The sequence below is a fragment of the Poromitra crassiceps genome (genome assembly GCF_964638095.1).
Source record: "Poromitra crassiceps genome assembly, chromosome: 5".
NCBI classification, from domain to species: domain Eukaryota; kingdom Metazoa; phylum Chordata; class Actinopteri; order Beryciformes; family Melamphaidae; genus Poromitra; species Poromitra crassiceps.
The window spans coordinates 9,934,363-9,961,919 of NC_139642.1; the positions used below are offsets into that span (position 1 = coordinate 9,934,363).

The 27,557-nt window shown below is 45.4% G+C and overlaps 2 protein-coding genes across 2 annotated transcripts; one reads left to right on the plus strand and one right to left on the minus strand.

The window, feature by feature from the left end:
• Positions 1 to 726: 726 nt before the first annotated feature.
• sgpp2 (sphingosine-1-phosphate phosphatase 2) lies at positions 727 to 14,727 on the minus strand. The gene is made up of 5 exons (XM_083637589.1): positions 14,431 to 14,727; positions 13,290 to 13,451; positions 6,205 to 6,384; positions 2,284 to 2,373; positions 727 to 1,367 (listed from the first exon to the last, which is right to left on the minus strand). Exons 1-5 carry the CDS (start codon positions 14,677 to 14,679, stop codon positions 846 to 848), a joined length of 1,203 nt encoding a protein of 400 aa, XP_083493715.1. The 5' UTR covers positions 14,680 to 14,727; the 3' UTR covers positions 727 to 845.
• A 10,722-nt stretch (positions 14,728 to 25,449) lies between these two features.
• Positions 25,450 to 26,226, plus strand: rnf228 (ring finger protein 228; the record flags this gene model as incomplete). Its single annotated transcript, XM_083637129.1, has 1 exon — positions 25,450 to 26,226. The coding sequence occupies one exon, from the start codon at positions 25,450 to 25,452 to the stop codon at positions 26,224 to 26,226; it is 777 nt and encodes a 258-aa protein (XP_083493255.1).
• Between the last annotated feature and the right edge of the window lie 1,331 nt (positions 26,227 to 27,557).

Below are 27,557 nucleotides of genomic sequence, written 5' to 3' on the forward strand. Positions count from 1 at the left end.
ATATATTTTTTACATTTTTTTTTTTTTTTTCCGAATTTCGATTAAAAGTCGACTTTGGCCAGCGAATTTCGAATAGTGTTTTTGCTAGAAATGCCCATCCCTAATTAACACAGGCCAAAGACATGCTTGTGTTGCACAGGTTCAGTTGAACTGGTTTTGATCTGGTTTTCTCTGACTGGTATGAACTTGTCTGGCTCAAGGTGGGGTTGTCCCATGGGAAGAAAAGCTAGTGAACTTTGCTATATAGAATTGTTGGCTCTATGAAAAGAAAATACGAAGAAATTGCTATGCTTTAGAACAGAGGTTCTCAACATTTGGTCTGGGGACCCTGAGGGTGCACAGCAAATTGATTACAATTATTTCATTTAACACAATTGGGGAGAATGTCTGACTGTTCTGGTCATAGTGTCAATCTCTGCCTACAATACATATCAAGGAAATCTGGACAAAATCAAATCTAAATTAAAATGTTCTCAGATTTGGGTCTGCAGACAAAATATAATCTGGTCCGTAGCCCAATGTGGACTAAATTAGTGCTCCTTGATATTTAAAAGGTTGAGCGTCACTGGTTTCGAGTCGACCACCAGAAAATATTGATCTAATCAATAATTACCTTTATATGAGCAAACCTTTATTAGCTTTCAGCTCAGTTACAGGTCACATGTACTGTACACAACGTGGAACATTCCCAGCTCAAACCGCTCAAGTAAATGAAAAGGATTTAGATTTGATAGAAATTTATTCTTTGATGTAAATAAATAGGTACATTTTTGACATTGTACACTTTAAGGAGCCAAGAAGATCCTTATGTAGCACACAGTCATATCAGTGTTACAACATTAGGATCATAGCCCCAGTAGACGGAAGAGTCTATTGACCAATGCAGAATTGACCAGGCCGACACATGTGTATGTGACAAACTTGTAGGGCACTTCGATCTCTCTCCTCCTCCTGGCGTTGCTGTCACTTTGTGGCACTCTGTACCACGAATACAACGCCCGCAGACTCACCGTCTTCGCTATATGTCGGGTCCCCACTAATGCCATTGCGCCCACCAAGCAGCGGGCGGCACCTGTCGCCAGGCTATTTGCCGTCAGTGTGGCGAGGGGTCCTAAAGTCTGCCCGAGCTGCTCGCTCGCCCAGTATCCCACAGAGCACCCGGCGACCGCTCCTAGGATGGTGGTGGTGTCCCCCCGCGTGGTGCTGTAATGGCCCAGCTCGGGGTATGTGTAGCTGAGGATGAGGGGCAGTACCAAGCCCACAGCGGGGGAGATGGGGCTGGTGAGCTGGAAGCGGTCGAAGGTTTCCCAGTATGGGTAGGTGAGGAGCATCAGGACGGCTGAGATCAGAACGCCACAGATCACATCCTAAAGGCAGAATAGAGATCAGAACACCACAGATCACATCCTAAAGGCAGAATAGAGGAGACAATGGCAAGAATGAACTAGTAATGTAGGATTACTGCTACAGGAATACATAGGCTAATGTGTCTATTGAGAAAATGTCTCCTACAAAGACCCAGTAATGAGATGTCATTTATTTTTTCTTTAAAACTTGCAGCCGGCACTATTGACTAAATTCATACTCATAAAGCACTATTCAGTGGTGAGGTTACTGCTGATAAATGTGTCATTTACTGTAATACTGAATCAATACAATTATGATTTTTGTGTGTGATGATATGCCAGTATATATTTTCCAACTCTTTTGGCAGATTGCCGATAATATACACTCATCTTCCCCCACCTAATTTCAGAGATCATCAAGTCTCTCCTATTAATAGTGGATTAAACATCATTTTGCCTACTCTCATCATGACGGCCCACTGACATCTATGCAGACATAAATACAACGCTTTTCAAAATGTACACATTCACGTGGCAAAATAAGAAAACTACTTCAACTGTAAATTGTAAAACATCACACGCCATGTTTTTATTTATGTAACGTTTTCTTTCAAACAAAACTGAACATGTGGGCATAATTAAAGCCTCATTTTATCGGCAGAAATGTTTTCTGGTCGTTGCCGATATTGAACTTTAAAGCCTTTATCGGCCGATATCATCGTGCGTCCCGAAATAAAATGCATCGTTTTAAATGAAGGTCTACATAAAGTGCCTACGAGACTCACGGGTCAAGCCTCAGCCAGACAGTCTAACCAGACGCACATATGAATTATGAATCGTGCATTGGGTTTGAATGTTTTACTGTGTGTGTGTGTGTGTGTGTGTGTGTGTGTGTGTGTGTGTGTGTGTGTGTGTGTGTGTGTGAAGTCTAGCTCACCAGAACAGAGTGCATGCCAGTGTACAGACGGCTCAGACACACCAGAGAGGACAGCACCACTGCGATCAGCAGACCCACCTCAAACTGGAACTGAGACACACACAAACACACATGCACACTTAATTATGAACAATCACACAAACTAATATTCAGAAACCAACCCAGTGGCCAGAATAAGATGTCGGCACAGGTATATGTACAATCTCAATGTAAATTTGAAACAAAATCGGTTCAATTGAAAACCTCACTGCCTTTCCAACGTTAAAAGGCAAATAAAACAACTTTAACAACTGTGGTTATTAGGGGTGGGGGAAAAAATCGATTCACCTAAGTATCGCGATTTTTAATGTCACGATTTTTTGGATCGATCTTTTATTCCAGAATCGATAATCGCAAATTAAAAAAAAAAAAAATTTTTTTTTTTTTTTTGGTGCTTGCAGTCAGGCCACTCACTGAACAGCAGGCCAGGCGCCGCCTACTGGTTTACTAGTGGTTTTATTACTTTATTAGTTAGTCTGAAGTAATAATTACACTTCAGGGTTAAAGTGGGTGCATCTCATTGTAAAATTGGACTTCAAACGGCCCAAATCTGGCTTCAAACGGCCCAAATTTCACGCGCGTTGGCCCATATCGGTCTGGCCTGCTTGGTATCTAATGCCCGGCCTGAATTATGATCCCAGTCCGCCCCTGTTTTTAACTATATCGCCCAGCCCTACTCATGATATATAATATACAGTCTCTAGTGTATGATTCAACTTTTCCCATGTTCTAATCTAGTGTAAAAAAGCAAACAAACTGAAAAAAGAAAAGAAAAAAATAAACAAAAATCGCAATAAATCGTAATATCGAATCGCAATAATCGTAGAATCGCAATACTTAAGAATCGCAATATAAATCGAATCGGCACCCAAGAATCGTGATAGTATCGATTCGGGAGATAAGTGAATCGCCACAGCCCTAGTGGTTATGTTTAGGCAAATAACACAACTTTGTTAATATTTAGGATTATAGAGACACTGCGGAGCGCGTCATGATTCAGAAACCACGCCCAAAATGGGGGGAAACAACCCCCCTGCCCCCCCCCCAATCCTGGCATTCTCCACACAAAGATCATATATACAGAAGATGAAGACTCCAACTTCCTTGACAGCTAGATACACGCGTATCTAGAAACGTGATATGCAACATATTTTTGCTTCAGAAATGTGATATTCTATGTCTCCGTGGATACGTGGATTACAGAAACGTATATGTTGACATTTTATTCTGGCAACCAGGCTGTCAGAAACCATTTGACAGACAGACAGATAAAACAGCCCTCCCTGACAATGCTATCAGATAAAAGATCAAACGCGTGAAAGTAGTTGTGTGCCGTGTGTCACGGGCGGCGGCACCATCCTAACATTCCTAACATTCCTCCCAGCAGACACAAAAACAGTTGTCATTCTCCACTTCTTTCACCTTCCTCCTCAGCCCATCCTCCTCCTCTCTTTTCTTGTTTTAGTTTGTAGCCGAATCGTCCATTCGTCAATCGTCTTAACGAAGACATAGCACTCTTCCCTCTGCCGGCCCTCCATTCTTACCGTCTTGACGTACGGCCTATCATCAAGTCACCGCTCCTTTATGCCTATATACTGTCCACTCCATCTTCTCTTCCCTCTCTGCTTTACCTATGGAGGCACCACCCCCCCTGCCCCCCCCCCAACATCCATTTCAATGACAGTGAGAAGAGAGGCACTGTGTGTATTCATTCACCACCTCCACCCTCCCCTCCTCGCTCCCCTTTTTCCTGTGTCTTTTCCTGTCTCTTTGCAGCTGGAAGCCTCTATTCACTGGCACTTCATGAAGAGCTTTTTCTTGTTTGAATGGACACAAAGGATGCCAGGGACAGGAGGGAGGAGGGGGGGGGGGGGGTCACTCTGTGATTGACTGTCGTGACCTCCAACCCCGCTCCGGGAACCCAGGAAAGTTGCCCCCGGGGGCTATTCAGGACCTCTGCAGCAACAGCCCCGCTACTCATCTAACAGCAATGCGTGCCCTTTTCAAGGGGAATCCTGGAGGGATTTTTCTTTTGCCGCAGTCAAGTGCTCGACTGTATGTCTGTGTGGCTCTCTGGAGACCAGTTGATTTCTCTGACCTTGGGAGAGAGCAGTGAGTAGCCACAAAAGGATGTGACTGCAAACTAACCGAAATGAGCCTGAGAGCTGTGTATGGATTGTAAACTAACGAGTGTAAAGCAAGTTTAAATGCACCTATAGGCGACTTAGCATGTCAAGTGACTGAAGACAGAGCTTGATTGAGCCAATGACAGAGACTTTTACTGATTCGGTGGCTGAGGGAGAGAGATAACATGCAGAGGAGGAGGAGGAGCGGGGGGGTGAGGAGGAGGGAGGCGGAGATGGAGATTGACAGTCATTGACTCAGTCGAGTCCATCAGGAGACCAAACAGCAGCTGGGTGGGCGTGGCTGATGGTGACTGATGGTGACTGCTGGCCCCGCCCCTCCCTGCCCATTGTCCAACAGCTCAGTCGGGACTGGCTGATGGACAGGCGGGCCACACCCCCCTCTCAGCCCACGCAGCTCTACCAGTAAACAAACTCCCTCCTCCACACAGGCTGCCAGGTCCCATAGTGCATCACTGTAACACTCTCACTGTGACATCACTGTGACATCACTGTAACATCACTGGGACATCACTGTGACATCACTGTAACATCACTGTGACATCACTGTGACATCACAAACTCTGTTCATTTTGCTTCGCTTGCTCCTCCCACTTTCACTTTGCCAACCCAGGAAGACGTTGGTGTTTAAAGCCCAGTTTGGACCAAAGATTCATGACGAGACGAGATGAAACTTGCAACGCGCCCTTGCGTCGTCTCGTTGTGAATCATTGGGTGTAAACTAACCTTGATGTGTTCTGCAAACCAGGGATATAAATAGGGAATAAAACAACGTCAACAACTTTGGTTACAGTATGTTTAGGCAACTAAAATAACTTGGTGAAGGTTAGGATGCTGGTTTGGGTTAGTTAGGCTGAAAGAACTCAAAACATTCAACTTGACTTCTGTGATTGAAACGTAGACTTTGAAGATGCCGGGACTTGAACACACGGCCCTCCGGTGTGAAAGGCAAGTGTTTACACTCTCCGTCCACGCTGACCGCAACGCCCTTACTGGCCACCGCGCTATTTCAATAGCAGACTCTGACGTGTATAATGTTGATATACACGTATAGTTGAGGTCGGAGGTTTGCATAGACTTAAGGCCTTGATATACTTCCGCGTCAAAGCCCTCGCTGAATGCGCCGAGGGGTGTGCGCCGCGGTCGGCAGCTCCTCGAAAATGTGACTGGACGCGAATAGCGCCTGTATAATATAATGTATAATATATATATAATATATATATATATAATATATATATATATATATATATATATATATATATATATATATATATATATATATAAATATAATGTATAATATAATGTACATGGGGAGATAACAGGAGAGAGTGAAAGCTATGACCAATACAACATGTAGGACCGTTCTTAAATGAGCATGACAGCACACCTAGCCGTTCTTAAATCGTTCATTTAAGAATGGCCTCATCACTAAAATATCACTCCACCGGCCGGTCTGTTCAGCAGAGAACAGCAGCGGCCAAACTTCTGCAGACCAGAGAGCCTGGTTGTCCTGGAACCCACTCGCTTAGGCCAGAACACACTTGATTTGGGGGTAGAACACGCCAGGATTGGCCAACGCCAACCCCAGTGCCCAGAACTGTCAAATCAAAGGGTTGAAGTTTTAAAACTCATTTGTTTTAACCACTCCACAGATTTTGGTGCATGACATAAATGATTTTCATAACAAGTTTTTACAGACAGAAAGAGGATGAACATGGATGCCAGCGGTGATGCCCACCTGCATCCTGGAGCTGGCGCTAAGCAGGATGGTGAAGGAGATGCTGGTGGCGGCCATGGCGTGGGTGGAGGGTAGGCCGTATTCGGCGTCGACGCGTGTCTCCAGCTTGACCACCGGGGGCGACAGAGGGCGAGGTAGCTTCAGCACATCTTTCATCACCTGGCCGACATACATCACCAACTGAGAGGAGAGGAGAGGAGAGGAAAGCTGCATGTAAGTCTATCTTCAGACTAGGATGCCAAATCTGATTTGTGAACTTTAGTGACCTATTAATGACTTTATCCAGATTGGTTTTATGAGTCTGGACGCTCCAAGTCTGATTTGTGTCACTGTCCCAAACCACATATGGAGGTAGTTTCCAATCTGCTTTCGACTGATGTGACTTCAGTGCGGACACGCAGATCCACCAAATCTGATTTGAACGTCACTCGCAACTCGTCATCAAATGCTTCTGCGCAGGAAAACCACGTCACCAACGTACGTATTTACTGACGCCCACGTCGTTACCATAGCAACCCATGCAGATAGGCTGTTTAGGTCTGGACACACAGATCCGACTTGAGAATCAGATTTGTGGCAGTGCGGACACACTCCCAAATCAGATTTGGGAAACCAATCAAGATAATGATGATTAATGACTTTATCAGCAAATCGGATTTGCCTGTAATGTGAACATGGCCTTAGAAGTAGGGTTCGACCAAATATCTGTTTGCTGATATAGCAAGCCGACATATAATTTGTCAATGATACCTGTTGCCTTTGTTTGGGAAGAATTTATTATGTTCTGAATTGATTCTAATGTGATATTGTGATCAGATTCCACAAGTCTGCATGCTTATGGATAATAATAATAATAATTATTATTATTATTATTAATTGCTATAATAAGAGTGAGTGAGTGAGGCAAAAAAGGCTGCAGATAGTGCATTCATACAGAGTGGAGACCCGACCCGGCCTGATCCAAACTGCAGATAGTGCATTCATACAGTAACTAAATCTATTGTAGGAAACTAGGAATCGAAGTGGGCACGGTTTGCTGATGCAGCGTCTTCAGCTGGTGGCGAGACAGGGGGCTTAATATGCTCTTCTTGACACAATGACACACTCAGTGCAAGGTGTGTGTGTGTGTGTGTGTGTGTGTGTGTGTGTGTGTGTGTGTGTGTGTGTGTGTGTGTGTGTGTGTGTGTGTTTGTGTGTGTGTGTGTGTGTGTGTGTGTGTGTGTGTGTGTGTGTGTGTGTGTGTGTGTGTCCGGCCTTAATGTGCTGCCTCTTCTCTTTCATGAGATCCCCGGTGGTGCTCCGAGGAGGCGGGGCTGCTCCTCAGAGGAGGCGGGGCTGCTCCTCAGAGGAGGCGGGGCTGCTCCTCAGAGGAGGCGGGGCTGCTCCAGCCAGAGGTTTATTTAAGGCTCTCTGTATATTTAATGAATGGCTGTCTTTAGTGGAGCAGGGCGGAAGAGAGGGAGGCTAATGTGTGTGTTTAAGGGGAGAGAATAAAGCGCTTGTTATTACCACTTCTACTGACACTGTCGTTAGAGAAAGCGTTACCATGGCAAATGAGATATGGAAGTAGGTCTAGTGAGCCGGTGTCCGTGTGCAGCAACTTCACCCAGCAGAGATAAGAGGAAGAAAGAGATGGAGATAAGGAGCTATAGCTCAGTAGACAGAGAGACAAGAGAGAGACAAGAGAGAGAGAGGAGGCAGGAGGGACGAAGGCAGAATAATATCTCTCTTTACTACAATACGTGACTTCTTCTTTCTACACATGTCCATCTGTCCTGGCCTCTATTCAGGGCTGAATGTTAAGTTCACTATTCTAACATTTGCATGTACCCATATTGTATGTACGCACACACACACACACACACACACACACACACACACACACACACACGTCTGCATCTGTATCCATACAATCATAATACACGCACATACATGCATACTGTATACATACATACACCTGTATGTCTTCATGTATATACATACACACAACCACATTATACACTTATATGGAAGCACATTTACACACACACACACACACACACACACACACACACACACACACACACACACACACACACACTTCTAAGTGCTTGCATAATATGATCCCCCCGGCCCTGTACACACTCCAGAACCAGAAACACCAGGTCCAACTGTTCCCAGTAGAAAGCCGTCACCCCGAGCCCCACTCTCATTGGCCTCTTTGTATGGGTCACATCAAAGGACTGACCCAGGCACAGCCTGGTCACATGAGGAGAAGAGTTAACGATAGGTCAGATCTCACACACACACACACACACACACACACACACACACACACACACACACACACACACACACACACACAACACACACACACGTGCGCGCTTCTTGTGAATAAGCGTATTGATCGAGTGCAGTGCGGCTTTGGACTTTGATCTGTCAACATGGGGGTAGGACTGTGTGTGTGTGTGTGTGTGTGTGTGTGTGTGTGTGTGTGTGTGTGTGTGTGTGTGTGTGTGTGTGTGTGTGTGTGTGCGTGCGTGCGTGCGTGCGTGCGTGTGCACAGTTTTACAGTCACAACGTGACAGCTCAGGTAGGATAGCAGGGTTGGAGAGGCTACTTTCAAAGTTTGACAAGGCACACGTTAATATACACGTTGGACGGAGTTGAACCGCGGCAAAGCTCTGCTTAGGATACATATAGTTTGATTACAATCAAAGACTAACAGGTTGAATCAAGACATAAGAGGCAGTGATTTAAAAATAAATTTAACAAATAAAAATGATGTAAAAATGCTACCCCCCCCCCCCCCCCGACTGTGGAGAGGGACTGTGGAGAGGGACTGTCTCGAGAGGGACTGTGTGGAGAGGGACTGTGTGGAGAGGGACTGTGTGGAGAGGGACTGTGGAGAGGGACTGTCTGGAGAGGGACTGTCTGGAGAGGGACTGTGGAAAGGGACTGTGGAAAGGGACTGTGTGGAGAGGGACTGTGTGGAGAGGGACTGTGGAGAGGGACTGTGTGGAGAGGGACTGTGTGGAGAGGGACTGTGGAGAGGGACTGTGTGGAGAGGGACTGTGTGGAGAGGGACTGTGTGGAGAGGGACTGTGTGGAGAGGGACTGTGTGGCCTGTGGGCCATATCTCCACAGCATGGCTCCTGCAGTTTACTGAGAAGGATTGAATGGACCAGCAGGAACGTCCTTTTGGGTCCAGTTTGAAGCAGCACTTAGCCGTTGCTGACCGACTTGCAATACTCTGGTGTTCTCTATAAGATGCATTTGCATGGCTTTCTTTGATCTTGTAATATTACTGCTCCATGTGCAGTCTCTGTTCTGCTGAGTGGACCACAATGGCACCGATTATACAAGTCCTCCCTTCCCTATCAGCTATAAGGGAAGTGATAAAGTTCAAGTCTTCCCCTATAGCTGATAGTTTCATGCTTTTCTGTTCTATCTTTCTAAACATTATTCACTAATCTCTATCTTAGTGGCTTATCTGACGTTATGCAAAGTGCAACTTTTTGATATTCCTGACGGCACATTCCATTTCTCATTTGCATAATAATAAGCTACAATAATACCGCAAAACACAGTATTGTAATTCATGAGCATATGGTTAATGACAATCACTGTTTTCTAAGTCAGCCAAAGTCACCCTGCAAGTATGCCGACAGAGTCGAGGACACTAGTGTGTGTGTGTGTGTGTGTGTGTGTGTGTGTGTGTGTGTGTGTGTGTGCGTGTGTGTGTGTGTGTGTGTGTGCGCGCGTGTGCGTGCGTGTGCGTGTGTGTGGATACATATACACAGATGCTTAGATTGTGTGTTTATGTGCATTTACAGTATGTGCATCTTCAATGTGTATATTCAACACACTCATTCTCATGTTGACTAGGCTATTTCTCAGGTTTAGCATCACTTCATAACACACAGGGTATATATACCCTTTTCCTTTCTCTGCATTTTTCGACACCACCGGTTACGTTCCTCCGGCGTTAACATGGGTTCATTTGACAAACGCCATGTCGATCATTTGAAAATGTCACTGCGTTGGCCAAGTTTAGGCAACTAACACAACTTGGTTAGGTTTGGGCAACTAGCACAACCTTGTTATGGTTCGGGTTAGCGCGCCCCGGCTTATTTGAATGTCAGACTCGTGTGGTGTTGATGTCAGACATTGTGGGAGTTGTGTTGCACTACCCTGCACGGCCACAAGTGATGACACTGGGTACCTTTCACATCGGTATAGTGAGGCAGAGGGACTCGACAAATAGTCAAGGTATCCACCTTATATCTAGCGGCCATGATGCCTATGCGTCTTTCTTCCGGTGTGATCCTCCCAGCCTTGTTGCTGACAGCTTGACACCCGTCTGGGCGAACGGAGCAAATCACTAATCAGGTCCAGCTTGGCAAAAATCTCGTCCATAAATATCCCTTTAAGAGCGCAGTGCGCAGCCTACTGTGGCTAATGTTAGCGGCTAGCTAGCTATGTTACATGGCAGTAAAACTTTAAATGAAAGAAAGTGTCGCACACTCTGGCTCCATATGCATACTTTTAATGATGACGTTTTCAGCCATGGCAGTAAAACACCACTAAATGACCAAATTGATTTAACTTTTAACCATTTTGAGTAACACTGTTTCCATACGGACCCCCAGCGTTGGTTAGTTGTAAATAACGTGACTATATTTATAACTTTTATAACGTAGGCAGTTTCCGGTTTATAATTCGGGTGCAGCCGAGTATAACAAAGGAAATGGCAAGCTGCAACAATAAGTCACGTTAAACCGGACCTTGTTCCCACAATTATTTGTACAGTGGGGCATTCAAAAATAAGGTGGATAGGATGCATTGGGAGAAGGCTCTTACTCTGCATGTTTACACTGCAATTATCGGTGTGAGTTTGGCTATTTTGTGTTTGTGTGCATGTGTGTGCGTGTGTGTGTGTGTGTGTGTGCATGTGTGCGTGTGTGTGTGTCCAGTCTGTGAACCTTAGATAACTCCACCAGCACAATGGCAGGGTGCTAGATGTCCGTGTGACGCGCCCCGAGGGCTGACAGACCAAATGGTGAGTCCGGAGACAGGGAGGTGAGAGAGAGAGAGAGAGAGAGAGAGAGAGAGAGAGAGAGAGAGAGAGAGAGAGAGAGAGAGAGAGAGAGAGAGAGAGAGAGAGAGAGAGAGAGAGAGAGAGAGAGAGAGAGAGAGAGAGAGAGAGAGAGAGAGAGAGAGAGAGAGAGAGAGAGAGAGAGAGAGAGAGAGAGCTTGGAGCAGTGATGAGGCCAATAAAACAAACTGCCGCTAGACTAGTGGGAGGAGAACACAGAGGAAAACTGCTAATGTCTAACTAGAGGGAGGGGAATGAGTGTTTTGTGGGCGTGAGAGAGAGAGAGAGAGAGAGAGTGTGTGTGTGTGTGTGTGTGTGTTTATGTGTGTTTGAAAGGAGCAGTGTTTGAGTTGAGGACTCCTGGAGAATGGCATGTCCTCCCCTGGGGGTCCAAACACGAGGGGTTCAGACAGAGGGCACCCACAGGGCACCCACAGGGCACCCACAGGGCACCCACAGGGCACCCACAGGGCGACGACACAAAGGGCACACAAACACCCTGACATCACACACTCTGTGGGAAAGAGTGTGTGGTGTCTGTCCGTCCGTCTGTGTGTCTGTGTGTCAGTGTCTCTTCTTCCTTCTCTGAATGTATTGGACATGTTTTTCACCATAATACATTGCATTATTCCAATAAACATCTTAGGCCCTAAGATGTTGGGAGACTTAGGGAGAGATCATTGATGTGTCCTCATGTGTGGCCTCTGGCCCTGTCAGGGGCCCCCCCGGCCTGCCTGGCCCTACTAGCCGCAGGCCGGGGGACAGACGGGGACATGGTGTCAGAGACAGGTCAGCCAGGGGACAGAGGTGACAGGGATGAAAGGAGGTTGAAAGGTGAAGGGAGGGACAAGGAGCGGTCAGAGAAGAGAGGTGGCATTGTGACAGACGGACAACACTGAGGTGGTCAGATAGGCACGTAGATACTCAAGTGTGTCTAACTCCAACACGCCTGTACTGTACTGTACTGTACTGTACTGTACTGTAATAATAATAATAATAATAATTCATTTATTTTATATAGCGCTTTTCAAGACCCAAAGACGCTTAACAGTAAAACAAAAGACAAGCAACAGGCAGCAGACACAGGCAACAAATACAGGCAACAGGCAACAGATACAGGCAACAGGCAACAGATACAGGGGACAGGTACAGATAACAGTGGCGGTTCAGGGCAAGGTTGTATGGAGAAGCAGAGGAGAGGAAGAGAACAGGAGGGAGGGGCAGGTGGGGGGGCGGGGGTGATGGTTTGGAAGAGGTAAAGGTGGTAGGGGAGGTTGTAAGCTTGGGAGAACAGATAGGTTTTAAGTCGGGTTTTGAAAGTGGGGAGTGAGGGAGAGTCTCGGACGGTCTGGGGGAGGGAGTTCCAAAGTCGGGGTGCGGCGCGGGAGAAAGCACGGTCACCGAAGGTTTTGAGTCTGGATGGGGGGACGGTGAGGGTGGCAGTAGAAGAGGATCGGAGTGTACGGGAGGGGCGATGGGGGATGAGGAGGTCAGTCAGGTAGGGGGGGGCTAGGCTGTGGAGGGCTTTGAAGGTGAGGAGGAGTAATTTGAAGTCAATACGTTGCTTAACGGGGAGCCAGTGGAGAGAGTGGAGGACAGGGGTGATGTGATCGCGGGACCGGGCGTGAGTGAGCAGGCGGGCGGCTGAGTTTTGGACCATCTGGAGTCTATGGAGGGAACGGGAGGTGATGCCGGTGAGGAGGGAGTTGCAGTAGTCGAGGCGGGAGGAGATGAAGGCATGGATGAGGGATTGAGCAGCAGGGGGGGAGAGGCAGTGTCTGACTTTGGCGATATTGCGGAGACACTTAGTGAAGTCTAGTGAAGTGATAGTGGGTAGCTGGTTTGAGATTAGGTCCGTACATACAGTGATAGTGGGTAGCTGGTTTGAGATTAGGCCCGTACACACAGTGATAGTGGGTAGCTGGTTTGAGATTAGGCCCGTACACACAGTGATAGTGGGTAGCTGGTTTGAGATTAGGCCCATACACACACAGTGCCTGTGACTTACGGCCCAGATGTTGACGAGGCGGCGACAGAGGAAGGGGTCCAGGTTCCAGTGGATGCAGGGCAAACAGGTGATGTAGAAGAACTCGTGTCCCAGACCGGCCGAGAGCAGGAACAGGAAGTAGAGCAGCCGGTTCCTCACCTCGTACTGAGGTCTGCCGTGGCCCTGCAAGTCAACAAACACCTGTGACCACAGCCCTGTTCCAAACTGTTCCCCATTACAGAAATAGTGGAGCATTTCCTTTTACTAGTGTCCGAATTCTCAACTGTTACGGTAATTTGATTCACTATAGTTCACTATAAATGCCCACAATGCACTGCAATTTCTAGTGAACACTGAACAGCAAATGTTCAAGGAGCCAGGTGTATAAAGATGACAACCTCCTGACATGATGTAATTTCGTCCTCCAGGCAGGCTCCTCCCACAGTCCAGTGCATACACTCTGTTTGCCACGCCCCTTTCCTCTATGCAGTGTGGGAGGGGCATGATGACAAAAGTCATGGCATCAAGCCAGAATCTCAGCATCTGTTTGCATACTGTTGCATACAGTAGACCCACCTTAAAACGAGTTTGATTCTGTCAGGTTTGACCTGATGTCAGTTTGACCTCAGGCAAAACACTTAGACTGGCACTTTGTTTCTATAGGCACACTGCAGCTAATACAGGGTGCAGTAGGCTATTTGGATTGATAGCCTAATCTTCAGAAACGAAAGATATATTCTGATTAAAAATGCCAAATTGCAAGGGAATAATGCAATAATTTGTTTTATGCCAGAAAGCAACTTTGTGTTGGGGAATGCAAACACCCCAAATGACATGTAATCTTGCAAACAATCCGAAAGCCGAGACAGACAGTCAGCTAGACAAACGAGAAAAGCCAGTCAGTGTGATGAGACATAGCCTACATGTAGAATAGCCCTAAATCCAAATGTCATTTCATCAACACAAAGTTGATTTGCGTGGGAAACAAGTGCAGATAAATGGTAATATATCACCCCAATGGACGAGCCCCCCCCCCCCCCCCCCCCCCCGCATTTTGATTTCAGAAAATGTTTATTTCAAAACTGAATAGGCTACACCATTAAATTACTTGCTGAGATTGTGTGTGTGTGTGTGTGCGTGTGTGTGTGTGAAGACGACTTACACCAACAATGGCATCTCCATTTTGCTCATATTTAACGTTACAATTTGAATCCCTGTCTTGGTGGTCGCGTCTGTCCTTCAGCAGTCCACGTGGTGTGTCCGCGTGGGTTTGGGTTCCCGTCAAGACGCGCGTCTTCCCTCCGCCGTGACGCGCGGCCGCGGCCTCCTCGGTGAGGAAGAGTCCGCATCTTCTCTGGAACCGGGCCACAAGCTCCGGATCTTGCAGGTAAACCAAGAGCTCCTCTAGCATGTCAAGTCCACCTGAAGCAGTGCAGCAGGAGCGCGTCGAGGCACACTTGAAAACAGACAGTGGAGGGCGCATCTGGCGCAGGGTGGAAAGAGGTGCGGCAGGTGTGTGCAACAGGTGTGCGCAGGGGGGCGGGGCTAGAAGGGGCAGGCCAAAGAGGTCTTGAGTATATTGAGTGGGGTTGTCCCGACTTTTAGACTGGAATGGTTCACCGTTCATATATCATATCAGAACTATTTCCTGGTCGCTTCAGAGTGCCTTAAGAGGAGTCAGTGCATGGGACTCGAACCCTTCACCCTGGCATCGTTGGCACATTTGCTCAATGAGCTGCAGGATCACATCCCACACACAGAGGTAGTCTAATGTCATTCCATGAAGAAAGTTAGTCCTTAAAGTCCCAAAATAAGTCAAATATGAGATTAATTTATTAAACTGTCGATTTGACTGAGATAATTGATTCAGAGCCTTAAAAAAAGTGCAGACTACATTAAGATCCTAAGATCCAGTCAAGTAGTGTTTTGAGCATTTGTATTGTATTGTATTTGACAAAGCACAGCTAATTTATATATATATATATATATATATATATATATATATATATATATATATATATATATATATATATATATATATACATGCATACACACACACACGCACACACACACCCACACACCCGCACGCACGCATGCACACACACACACACACACACACACACACACACACACACACACACACACACACACACACACACACACACACACACACACACACACACACACAAGCCCTTTGTTCAATACCTTAATCAGACAGAGAGCTCTCTCTCACTCTGGAATGTAGCATGTCACTTTCAGAAAATGTGACTAAATATTTGAAGAGACAAACAGCTTGAAAACTTGCAGCATAATTGTGTTGACGCAGCTCTGAGCTCTGGGTGTTGCAGGCTGGTGATGGTAAATGGAATATTGTAACTGTGGGATGTATTTTAAGTATTACGGTAATGAGAATGTATATACAGCATAGAGCCTCTGACTGTCGTGCACATTCAAACCAACACTCAATCTTTATGTCTGTCTCTGTTATGTTTTATGTTCAGAGGTTGGCCCTGTTCCGACAAAATTACCATGGCATTCGGCTACATTGAACAGTTCTGATTGGACATGAAGTTATGGCGTTGAACTTGCAATGATTTCACATCAGATATGTGGAACGAGACATGATTGGAACAATTAGTGCCAGTGTTGCATTTAATCCGACATATTCAAGTAACAAGCACAAATGCGAAGTAGCTGCTACAATGTACAGATCCTTTCCAAAAAATTAGCATATCATGGAAAAGGTAGTTTTTTCCATAATTCCTTTCAAAAAGTGAAACTTTCATAGATTATAGATTCATTAAACACAAAGTGAAATATCTCTAGCCTTTATTTGTGTCATTTTTCATCATTTTGGCCTACAGCTCCAGAAAACCCCCAGAACAGTATTTCAAGAAATTAGAATAGTGTGAAGAAAATCAGCAGTTATGACTGACTCCAGCCACTCCCTCTGAATCTCCGCCAAATTTTTGAATCGTCTGCTTGACAATCCGCTGAAGCGCATGGTCATCCATGGTATTTCCATGATATTAATTTTTTTGAAAGGATCTGTATGTGTATGTACATGAATTCAAGCTTTCTCTCTCATACACACACTTTTGTAACATTCATGGTGGCAGATGCAGGATCCACTCTACTCTGCCACCCTGCAGTTATTAAATATGGCCCCCATTGCCCCCTTTTTCCATCAATTGACATGAAACACACGCGCACACATGACACGACTACCTTGCCTCATTTAACCTAAGTGTGGTGAAATTGTTGGGGACCGGCCAACCGACAGAATGACCTGCTGAGCTGCTGGTCACAACTCTTAAATTAAATAGGATTTGAACATTTAATAACTTGTCAAATACTTTCCATTGACATTTGTCTGGCCATGTCTGTGCACTGTGCAGGTGATGGAAACGCAAATGAGCATCTTTCTAGGACATGGATCTACTGGCTCCACCCCTGTACGATCTGCTTCCAGCTCTGCGAGTAAGTCCTGCCCTGCAAGGCCTGTCATGTTTGGTATTCACCTCTGTAAATCAGTCCTCAGATTGACTGTTACCTTTTCCATTCCATACACAGGACGGAGAATTCAGGACTCTTTCCGAAGAAGAACATTGAACCAACCTCAAAGAGGCAATTATTTTTATTCTTTTTTAGTAATCTCTGGTGAAATGTGTATTGACAAGCAATAATGACTTGAAATATGTTTAACTTAAAGTGGAACTGTCATGGTGAAGCCCATGCCCTATAATAGTAATATGCCAAACAGTAACATTACCTGGATGAAATTAGTATTTGTTTGTAAATATTGTAAATACATTACACCTTGGGGGCTACACAATAGGTGGTGGTTAAGTGGAGCACTGTTTGGTTTGGAGATGTGTCTTTCTTTACTGTAGTCTGTCGCCCATGTCACTGCAGCGTCTCAGCCGTGCGGGGAAGCCTTCCTGCCTGGGCCATAGTTAACACTCTGTGTGCTGTGTCCACGTAATCCTCCTGCAATCTCTCACGTTGTAAAATCCCTTCAAACAGTTAAATAACAACACAGAGACATTTTATTAGCTAATGACTTTATTGGGAAACATTGTGTAACCCTAACCCTGTGCAAAACGTTCGTACCCCCGTGTGTTTTCTCAGAGTTTCATTTCTCTTCCTGATCTGCCCGGCCTGCACACAGACTGCAATCATCAAGACAGGTCTCATCTACTATTAAAGGTAAGATGTGAGGCATCGTTATTACATTTAGACTGTTTAATAACGATTGAAAATCTTGCTCGTATACACTGCTCAAAAAAATTAAAGGAACACTTTGAAAACACATCAGATCTCAATGGGGGGAAAAATCATGCTGGATATCTTTTCTGACATGGACTTGGTAATGTGTTAGGAACGAAAGGATGCCACATTGTTTGGAAAATAAAATGATCAACCTGCACTAGAGGGGCAACAATAGAGAGGCAAAGTGACCACCTACTTCCTGCTTCAACACTGTACCAGAGAATTTCATCCGCCATTTATTTTCCCATAGACATTTCGTAAAATGCGTATAAAATAGTTGTACTTCGTCGAACCAAACGGTTCAGCTAACGCTATAATCGGGAGAGACCATAGAACATTTCACTTGGACCAACAACAAAAAAACATTGAAAAAATATTGTCTTTAAACCTGCATTTATTTTACGTTTTGGTCCCAGTGAGATGTTATGCCATCTCTCCTGTTTCTAAATATATATGTACCGTTTGGTTTGAACCAGTACAACTATTTTTATAAGCATTTTACAAAATGAAAATACATTACAACTATTTCATCAATTTATTCCTAACTTGTAACTATATTTTAACTATCACAGGTCTAACTCCCATCCCCCATCTCTCTCCCACAGTACTCTGTCTACTGCTGCATCCTGTCTCTCATTGCATCATCATCCTCGGCTGCAAGAAGGAGCTCTTCATGGCCTATGGACGCATCCTCTATCCACACGACTGGAACTGCAACAGGTGGGACTGAACTCTGGATGTCAACCCTGTATCCTGTCACATGGTCTTATTGTACTGTGAGGGGGGAGGGGGTGCTCATGCATTACAGGATATGAGTCATAATTGAACACTAGTCACTCACTCTAGTCACTTCAGTCTCATGAAGTATTTCAGAGGTGGTGAGATCTTATCAGAACCACTTACAGTGACCACCATAGTATGATGATCATCTTAAATACCTTGATACCAACATCATTAGACAACCAGGGTCAAAGACACAGAGACAAACGAACAAACAATGTTACAATTATTAACCCTAATTATTCCTGCATCCCTAAAATGACCATGTATGAATAGGTGAAACATTTCAAATGAAACTGAGGTCCAACCATGAATTCCCCTTTGTGCTACAGCATTAACGATGCATCTGTCCTGAATGAGCTTGGCCTGGTTAAACACCCCCAGGTGATGAGCTGCATATATCACCCTGTTCCTGGTCACTATGCTCATACAGGTAAGGAGAATGCTCCTCACCCCGTTTTTATCCCTTATTTCTCAGAGACACACACACACATGAATAACTTTGTATTGCTCACAGGCATAAAGACAGACTGATAGCATCCCTATAGAGTTAACGGTGCCTCGCAAGTACCTGGATGGCAGATGTGTGACCTTTGGTTCCTAACCTTTCTTACATCCCTCCTTCATGGCCCTCCTCTCTTTTACCTAGAGTAAGAGCTGCTTTTCTGCCAGTGATGTGGCTTTGACTATGTAACAAGCTTCTTGCGTCTTATGCTATGCTGGAGTTTGTCATTTTGCCTTGAAATAACAAGTTTTCTCAAAATTATTTCTCAAATTGAGTGCAAACCTCTCCAACCTCTATATATATATATATCTAAATATATATATATATCTAAATATATATAAAAAAAAGTATATATATAATATATACATGAAGAGTTCATTTGCAAAAACAGGTAAACGCCATTCTTAAAATGAACAAACAACATCTGTTTGATACTCCCTGGAGTGCACATAGAAAACATTGAGTTGATTTATGTGGAAATTATCAGATGAATATGTTTTAGTTATGATTGATAATAAACATTTCCCAAAAATAAATTAATTACACTATCAATACATCAATATATAAAATAAAATGATAGAAAATCCAAACGGAGATACCTGTTTTTGCAAATGAACTCTTCGTATATACTTTTATATATATAATATATATATATATATATATATATATATATATATTTAGAAGAAGAAGAAAAAACACCTCCCTCATCCTCACCACCCGTCTCTCTCTGCTAGAACGAGTCGTGCTTCCGACTGCTGAAGAACAAGAACCACACGGATCAGGACGAGATCGAGACCAGGGAGAACCTGAACCACCTGCTGCTGGAGAACGTTCTGCCGGCCCACGTGGCCGCGTTGTTTGTCGGGGAGAACAAAAAGAACGAGGTGGGACTCCACTCAAACTCTTTACTTAAGAGAAGCACAAGGTAGGCGCCCCGGGTTACAGGTGGATTTCTGTGACGAACAGGCCCCGCCTTCCCTCCCCCCTCCACGTCTCCATCACTCCACTGGCTCTCATTGGCATGTCTGGTGACTTTGACACCGGTACACACGGTTGACATGAAATTGGGCACCCGGGTAGTGCAGCAGTAGATTTCCTGCCTACCTTTTGCTCGGCAGTACCAAAAAAACTTTAATTGCCGATTTCTTACATTTGTTGTCTGCGGGGAAGCCTTCCTGCCTGGGCGATAGTTAACACTCCGTGTGCTGTGTCCACGTAATCCTGCAATCTCTCACGTTGTAAAATCCCTTCAAACAGTTAAATAACAACACAGAGACATTTTATTAGCTAATGACTTTATTGGGAAACATTGTGCAAAATGTTTGTACCCCCATGTGTTTTCTCACCTCTTCTCAGTTCTCAGTTTCCTGGTCTGGACTGAGGAGGCGAAACGGAGGCAGATGGGTCCAACCCATGGTCCAACCTCACTTGTAGACGGGGAGCAGTGGAACATGCCAAGTGTGATTCAGTAGGGGGGTTTAATTGATTACAGTTTTTCACAATTGCTTAAACACATTTCCTCATAGACTACCGGTACCTCACTTTCTCAAAACCCGAAACAGAAATCTCAAAACTCACACACAAAATGCAAAATCCTACACTTCTCTTGCAAAAGCACACTTTGCCCTCAAAACAGTGTTAACTCTTCACTAAATGGTATTTTCTTTTCAAATGACAAACACATACATCATATGAGTAGACATTTCTAAGCACCCATTGAACACTGGTGTGCAGAATGGAAAACACTATATGAATGCTTTATCACCTAGTTCCTCATTGCGTGGCTCGCAAGATGCTAGCGGCTCTCGAAGCTTTAGTTGGCGGCTCTAAGAAATTGCAAAAAAAAATATATATATATAGATTTTTTTTTTTTTTTTTTTCCCCTGCTCTCCCCAAAATTTCAATAAACCTTTATGGCATATTATTACAATACAACAATACTGGTGTTGACAGTAATAGAAGGTGCCAAATCATTCAAAACAATAAGCATTTTGCTTTTAGGAGTATTGTGCCAGCGTGCAGCGCTGTTCCAAAACGTGTCAACGTGTGTCGTTGCCTGGGAAACGCACATCCCATAATACAACTGTTCGCATCGCATCCCATAATAGTATGATGATACTTGGGATGCCATTGCGAACATAGATGTGAACAAGTTAGCTAAAGCTTCAGCGTCACCAGCGATGGCCCCCACCGTTTCTAAATCCCTCCAGGCCTGAAAGATTTTCTAGGGGAAACTGGTATATATATGTGTGTGTGTGTGTGTGTGTGTGTGTGTGTGTTTGTGTGTGTGTGTGTGTGTGTGTGTGTGTGTGTGTGTGTGTGTGTGTGTGTAAAACAATAAAACAGAAAAAATGGTAGGCAGATGTGCTTGGTTGGGGTGGCTTTTGGTGTTTTGCGGTAAAAGTGGCTCTCCTATTGACTTTGTCCTGCCAGTGCGGCTCTCATCGAAGAAATAGTGAGGATCACTGCTTTATCAGTAGAATTATGCCTTTGCATGTTCAGTTTCAGGTTGTGCACATTGTGTCTAATGTGTTTAAACAATTGTGAAAAACTGTAAAACCAATTTTTGAGGGGTTAAACTACTTGGAGTCATTATAAATGGAGTCATTATAAATGATGACGTATGGGAAAGTCAATGTAATAATAGTTGTGTTGAAGGGGACTCTTGTTGTATTGTGTGGTTAATTGAAAACTAATTATGTTTGTCTCTGCATAGGAGGGGCTGCATCCTTCAATGGGGGATTCATGTCCCTGCTTCTGACAGGGGAAGGCACCAGGACTGCTGCCTACATACTGTAACTGGACCCATTTGCAGGGGCTTAGCCTACTGTATGTGTTTGGTTTAGTTCAGTTTTGTCAAGTTTTGAATAGTGATCTGTTTATTAAGGACAATAAAACCTTTTCGAGTCGTTTGTTGAGGAAAGCCATAACAAAACTGCCTAGAGATCCATTGTGGGGGGTGAGAGAGAGGACAAGGCAGAGAGAGAGAGGACAGGGAGAGAGAGGCGGGAGAGAGGCAGGAGAGAGAGGACAAGGCAAGGCAGGAGAGAGGACTTCGAGGACTTCAAGGCAGGAGAGAGGACAAGGCAGGAGAGAGAGAGGACAAGGCAGGAGAGAGAGAGAGGACAAGGCAGGAGAGAGGACTTCAAGGCAGGAGAGAGGACTTCAAGGCAGGAGAGAGAGGACTTCAAGGCAGGAGAGAGGACAAGGCAGGAGAGAGAGGACTTCAAGGCAGTAGAGAGGACAAGGCAAGAGAGAAGAGAGGACAAGGCAGGAGAGAGGACTTCAAGGCAAGAGAGAGGACAAGGCAGTCTAATGGCTCAATCCCACCACACTTAACAGCCCTGCACAGAGGGATGTTTTGCTTCGACCGGCGCTCGATCTGCCCCCACCCACCCCCGCCCACAGCTGGTCGTCTAAAAATAGCGACCGCATATCTGTCCTTCGGTGGGGAGACGACTTCAAATCCCCTGCAGGAATCGAACCTGCACTTCTCCGCATACAATGCGGTCTGTTAAGGATCACCGCCTTAACCCCTAGACCATCAGCTAGGTAACTTACAATGGATCTCTAAGCAGTTTTGTTATGGCTTTCCCAATGAAAGACTTGAAAAGGTTTTAGTGTCCGTACCGGGATTCAAACCACAAACCTTTGGGTTGGAAGGCATGGTCTTTCACCACTGGACTACAGCCCAGCTCAAACACACAGAACATGCAGCAAGTCAAATAGATGTGGTTAAGATTAGGGTTTTCTTAACCACGACCATACCCTAACCCAATTGATATGGTGGTGGTGGTGGTGGTGGTGGTGGTGGGGGGGGGGGTATATATATATTTTTTTTATATTTTGTATTTTGTTTTTAATTATTAATATTATTATTTTCACATTTACTAATCATTAACCACTCTATTCAGGAATTGACCGACTAACTACTCTGAGTCTGCACTGAGTGCTCATAAGTGTCAAAATAGAAAACCAGATTCAAACATAGGCAGAATGGTTCCATGTTTATCATACCAGAATGTTAGGACAACAATACAAAACTCACAGCAACAAGTAGACCAGTGGTTTATTGATAGTATTCTGTGACATCACCACACAGACATCTTGGTCTGATTGTAATCAATTAACAGGTGATTACAATCTAATTACACACACAGCCAATGAGCTGTTTGTTTATTGTTTATTGTTTATTAAGGATCCCCATTAGTCCACACCAAGGTGTAGGACTACTCTTCCTGGGGTCCAACACATAATATAAAAAGACAACATAAAGACATTGGAACAGTTACAATTGATCTATCAAACAACAGCTTGGATAAACAACTTCAGTTTACAACAAAAATATGCTCCAACTACAAAATACAACACAAACAAAAATAACTACGGTAACTAATTAACAAAAAAACTGAAATTAATGTCCTTATTCAAAGTTGCTTTTTTTAACTTCTTCTTGAAATTATATGTGTTACTAATCATAGTAATATTGCTGTGTGTAGTGTAAAGTGCCATATTGGTCAGAAATGCATGTGAATCATGGGAATACTATGAATAGACAAGTCCAAGTGAATCAGTTGTTATTAAGCTTTATACGAGGCGGACGAGTCTGTTGTGGCCTTCACCTTGTCAGTCTCACCGTGAGCATGGGCGCCTGGCCAATCCCGGCGCTTGACTGCTGCGTAGGCGGGCACAGGGCGTGGTTGTTGCGTAACCTATGTGCGAATAGAAATCACGCGTAGCTGAGTGCTGAGGTGCAAAGGGAGTCAGAGGTCAGAGGTGAGGGAGTGGTGCATGGTGGGAGGTTGAGTCCAGGATTTTAACGCAGGCTATAAGCAATATGGTCCTTTCCTGGTGTTCCTTTTAGAACTGGCGTCTGTCCCCCACTGTTGTCTCCCCACCACCAGACGTCTTAGTTTACTCTTTACACCATGCTAAAGGGAATCTCAAAACAGGTCACCGGCCACAATTAGATCAGTTGTTCTCAAGGGACTGGATGAGGTTTCAGGGGATGAGTAAAACGGAGAATGGCTACCGTCATTTCACTACGATTGAATTTACTAGAAATGATCCGACTTGGAGAATCTATAAGACTGATTATTATTCCAGTCATATGTTTCACTCTTACCACTGTTATCTCACTCATGTAGGCTAGTAGACAGTTAATCAATACACAATCAACAACAGTCCTTGGATTTCCTGGTACAAAATCCAATAGATAGGGTCTTATAAGGTCTTGTTAAAACAATGCTGCCATAGTGGCACCCTCTTCTGTCTCATTTTACATGTAGGCTATATACAGGATCATACCTCTTCTGTCTCATTTTACATGTAGGCAATATACAGGATCATGTTAGCAAACTATGTCGCTAGCCTATTGCAAGCAGTATGGCTGTCAATTTGATTATGGGGAGTTGTGGTACTCGCCATAACCTACCTCAGCCTTAGCCCTTGTTCACATCATACGCAAAAGCCACGCTAAAGCTACGCTGAAGCCACGCAGTTTTATTTCGGCGTCCTTGTTAACAGGCGAGACCGTGTTTATTTTAGGCCTAATAGGCTACTGTAACGGCGTTGTGTAGGTGGTACTTGCAGCAACCCATGTTAAGGGCTTGTCCAGGGGTGGATTCGAACTGCCGACCCTCGGCTTGGGAGTCCAGCATGTTAACCGCAACACCAAGAGAGCTAGCTCCCTTGGCGGAGCTGGTTAGCATGCCTTTATACCTGGGGAGCGAGTTTAACCAATCCACTCGCTACCACACTCACGAGGAATCCGCGCTGATTCAACTCGGTTACACTACCACAAAGAATTGAGCTATCTGTTTTCATTATTATACATGCATGGCCAAAATATTAATATCTTCTCAGTCATCAAACATTGCTCTATTAATTGTCTTCAGAAATGTAGGTCATTTGGAAGTTTGAGTGGAGTAGGCCTAGATGGACTTTGCTGTGGTTTTGGGTTCAGTGAATTGACCCCCTGATTGACTTTTGCAAATTAGCGCATCCTTTTGTCTGCGTCTGGGTGGTGTGCTGAGTAAAGAGTAGTCTAGTCTACTAGCCTCTGACTGTCACCTCGTCTGTCTATAACAACAAGCCCCACACCAAAAGGATGAAACAACAACGCTCTCTCCAGCTAGAGGGGGACTAACGGGAAACCGAAAGAACAACATCCGTGAGCTGTGAGCAACTGACAACCCCCCCCCCCCCCCTCCTCTCTCTCTCTCTCTCTCTCTCTCTCTCTCTCTCTCTCTCTCTGTTTTGTGGGATGCGCAGACTCTCTGGCTGGATGAGCCGCGCTCGCATTGGACTCACCACCATTACATCATCCATTCCCACACCCACGAAACGAGACCTTTTGAATATTTCAGTGGGATCCAGTCAGACCTAGTTGGGCTCAGACGCGCAGACGCTAAGCTGGATCTATATAGAGGACCGGGGGGTTACTAAAAGCACATCAAACGGTCTGCATCGGGATGATGATGATGATGATGATGATGATGATGGCGTTTACATGAGCGGGGAGGAGGAGGAGAGGTGCGGGGGGAGAGACGTGCACCGTCATCAGCAGCAGCATCTGTCCGCCTGGCAGCAGCTCTCTTTGTGTTTTCACCGCTGAGAATGTGAATGGCGAAAGATGACAACATGGCCGAGCCTGTAGATCTGGCATCATCAGACGGAGCGGAACCCCCGCCTCACTCGGCGTTCCCCTACGAGGAGTACGAATGCAAAATATGCTACAATTACTTCGACCTTGACCGCCGTGCGCCCAAGATCCTGGAGTGCCTGCACACGTTCTGCGAGGAGTGCCTGACCACACTGCACCTCCGCGAGGAGCGGCCATGGCGCGTCAGCTGCCCGGTGTGCCGCCACCGCACCCCGGTGCCCGACTACCGGATCCAAAACCTGCCCAACAACACCAAGGTGACGGAGGACTTCCCGCTCTACATCGACTCGGATCCGCTGCCCCAGGACGCGCTGCCGCCGCACCCTCCCCCGCTGCACCCGGCTCTCATCGCCCTGCGCCGGGAGGAGGCTGCAGCATCCGCCGCCGCGCACACCCACCAGGCGACCCCGTCCACCACCGTGTCCACGGCCACCACCCTCTCCCAGGACTCCGTGCGCTACGACAGCTGCCAGAGCTGCAAGCGTGTGGCGCTGACCACCGGCTGCGTGTGCGTCATCTGCTCCTTCCTGTCCATGCTGGTGCTGCTGTTCATGGGCCTGATCTTCGTGCACAGCCACAGCAGTCCGCCCTCGCCCGCGGGACCCATCTGCCTGTCTGTGGCCAGCATCCTGGCCATGTTCTCGGTGGTGGTCACATGGCTCATCTGCTGGCTCAAATACAGACCCGACCACGAGACGGGCCGCTCGTCCACCACTAACAACCGCAGAAACGCCTGAGGAGGAGGATTATGACTCACTGGTGATGATGATGATGATGATGATGATGGAGATGACTACTGTGGGAAGTGGGTGGGTGATTATGTACATAGGCTACTATGTGGCTTCTGATACTCCTGCTCCCTTTAGTTTTTTCTAGGAATAAATATTGTCCAAAAATGGCCTTTATATAGCAAACACCCAAAGGCCTTCATCTTGTTTGGAGCCATAGGCCGACATGACCCCTGATAACCTTCTACAAATGCACTTGAAATTGCAGTATAGGCCTAGTTGGCTATAGGTGAGCATGGTGATGCGAGGTTAGGTGAATGGTGGAGTGAACTTGTCAAAGACTTATTTAGTGTAGTAGGGCTGCTAAGGTTGGTTTGATGACTGAATGTGAAGTGCTCATATCCAGGGTTTACCCCCCCCCCCCCAACCCCCATCCCTGCCTAAATAATATGCATATGCCACTATGCCACTCACTGTATAACTGTTCCATGGTCCACTCTTATATCTCAACAAAGCACTATTGTAAGCTATTGTACAGAATTTCACTTCTGAGTTTTGAGATGATGGATTTTGTTTTGTTTTATATCAAGGCCCCTATATGGTTATTTGAGAAGCCTCTAAAATGTCATCCAGTGCAAAAGAAATTGTATACACAATCAAAACTGTAAATAGTCCACTGTTACACAGATAACTGGAGACCATGGTGTCAACTGGATAGTTGTGATTATTTTGCAGACCTGGGTTCAATGCTTCTAGTCCTTGTGCTTTTGCCATCGAGTGAACTTTTCCTGGAGAATGCCACCATTTCCATTGATGCAGAAATGCAACCCCCGCCCATCTCAAGTCCACAGCAAAGATCAAGGTGGTTGGAAGAGATTTCGAGTGACCCCACGGTCTATTATCTTTTTGTGTGCATCTTAGGCTACTGGTCTTCACCAGGGTGCATGGAGTGACACCTCTTCTTTTTGTTTTTATTTTCTTAACGAAGCTTGTTGTGTCTCTTCACTTGTGTGCCTCACCTCGTTGCTCTCCAAAGTTCCCCGACCATCAATCAATGAATCAATGAATCAATCAGCTGCTCGAGCAATCAATCACAGTTCAATCAAACTTCATGGTATAGGCCCTAATCATTGAAGATCATGCATGGGCCTGCTGTCACAGCCATGCAGCATCCAGCTGGGATGTCAGGGAGTGTTTCCTCTTCCTGTCACATCATTTACACATCTGACAGAGAAAGGAAGTTGGAAACAGGGTCTCCAACATGCGCTGCATGCCTCCCATCTCTGCAGCTATTTATACTTGTGAAGAATGGGGCTGCGAGTGTGTGTGTGTGTGTGTGT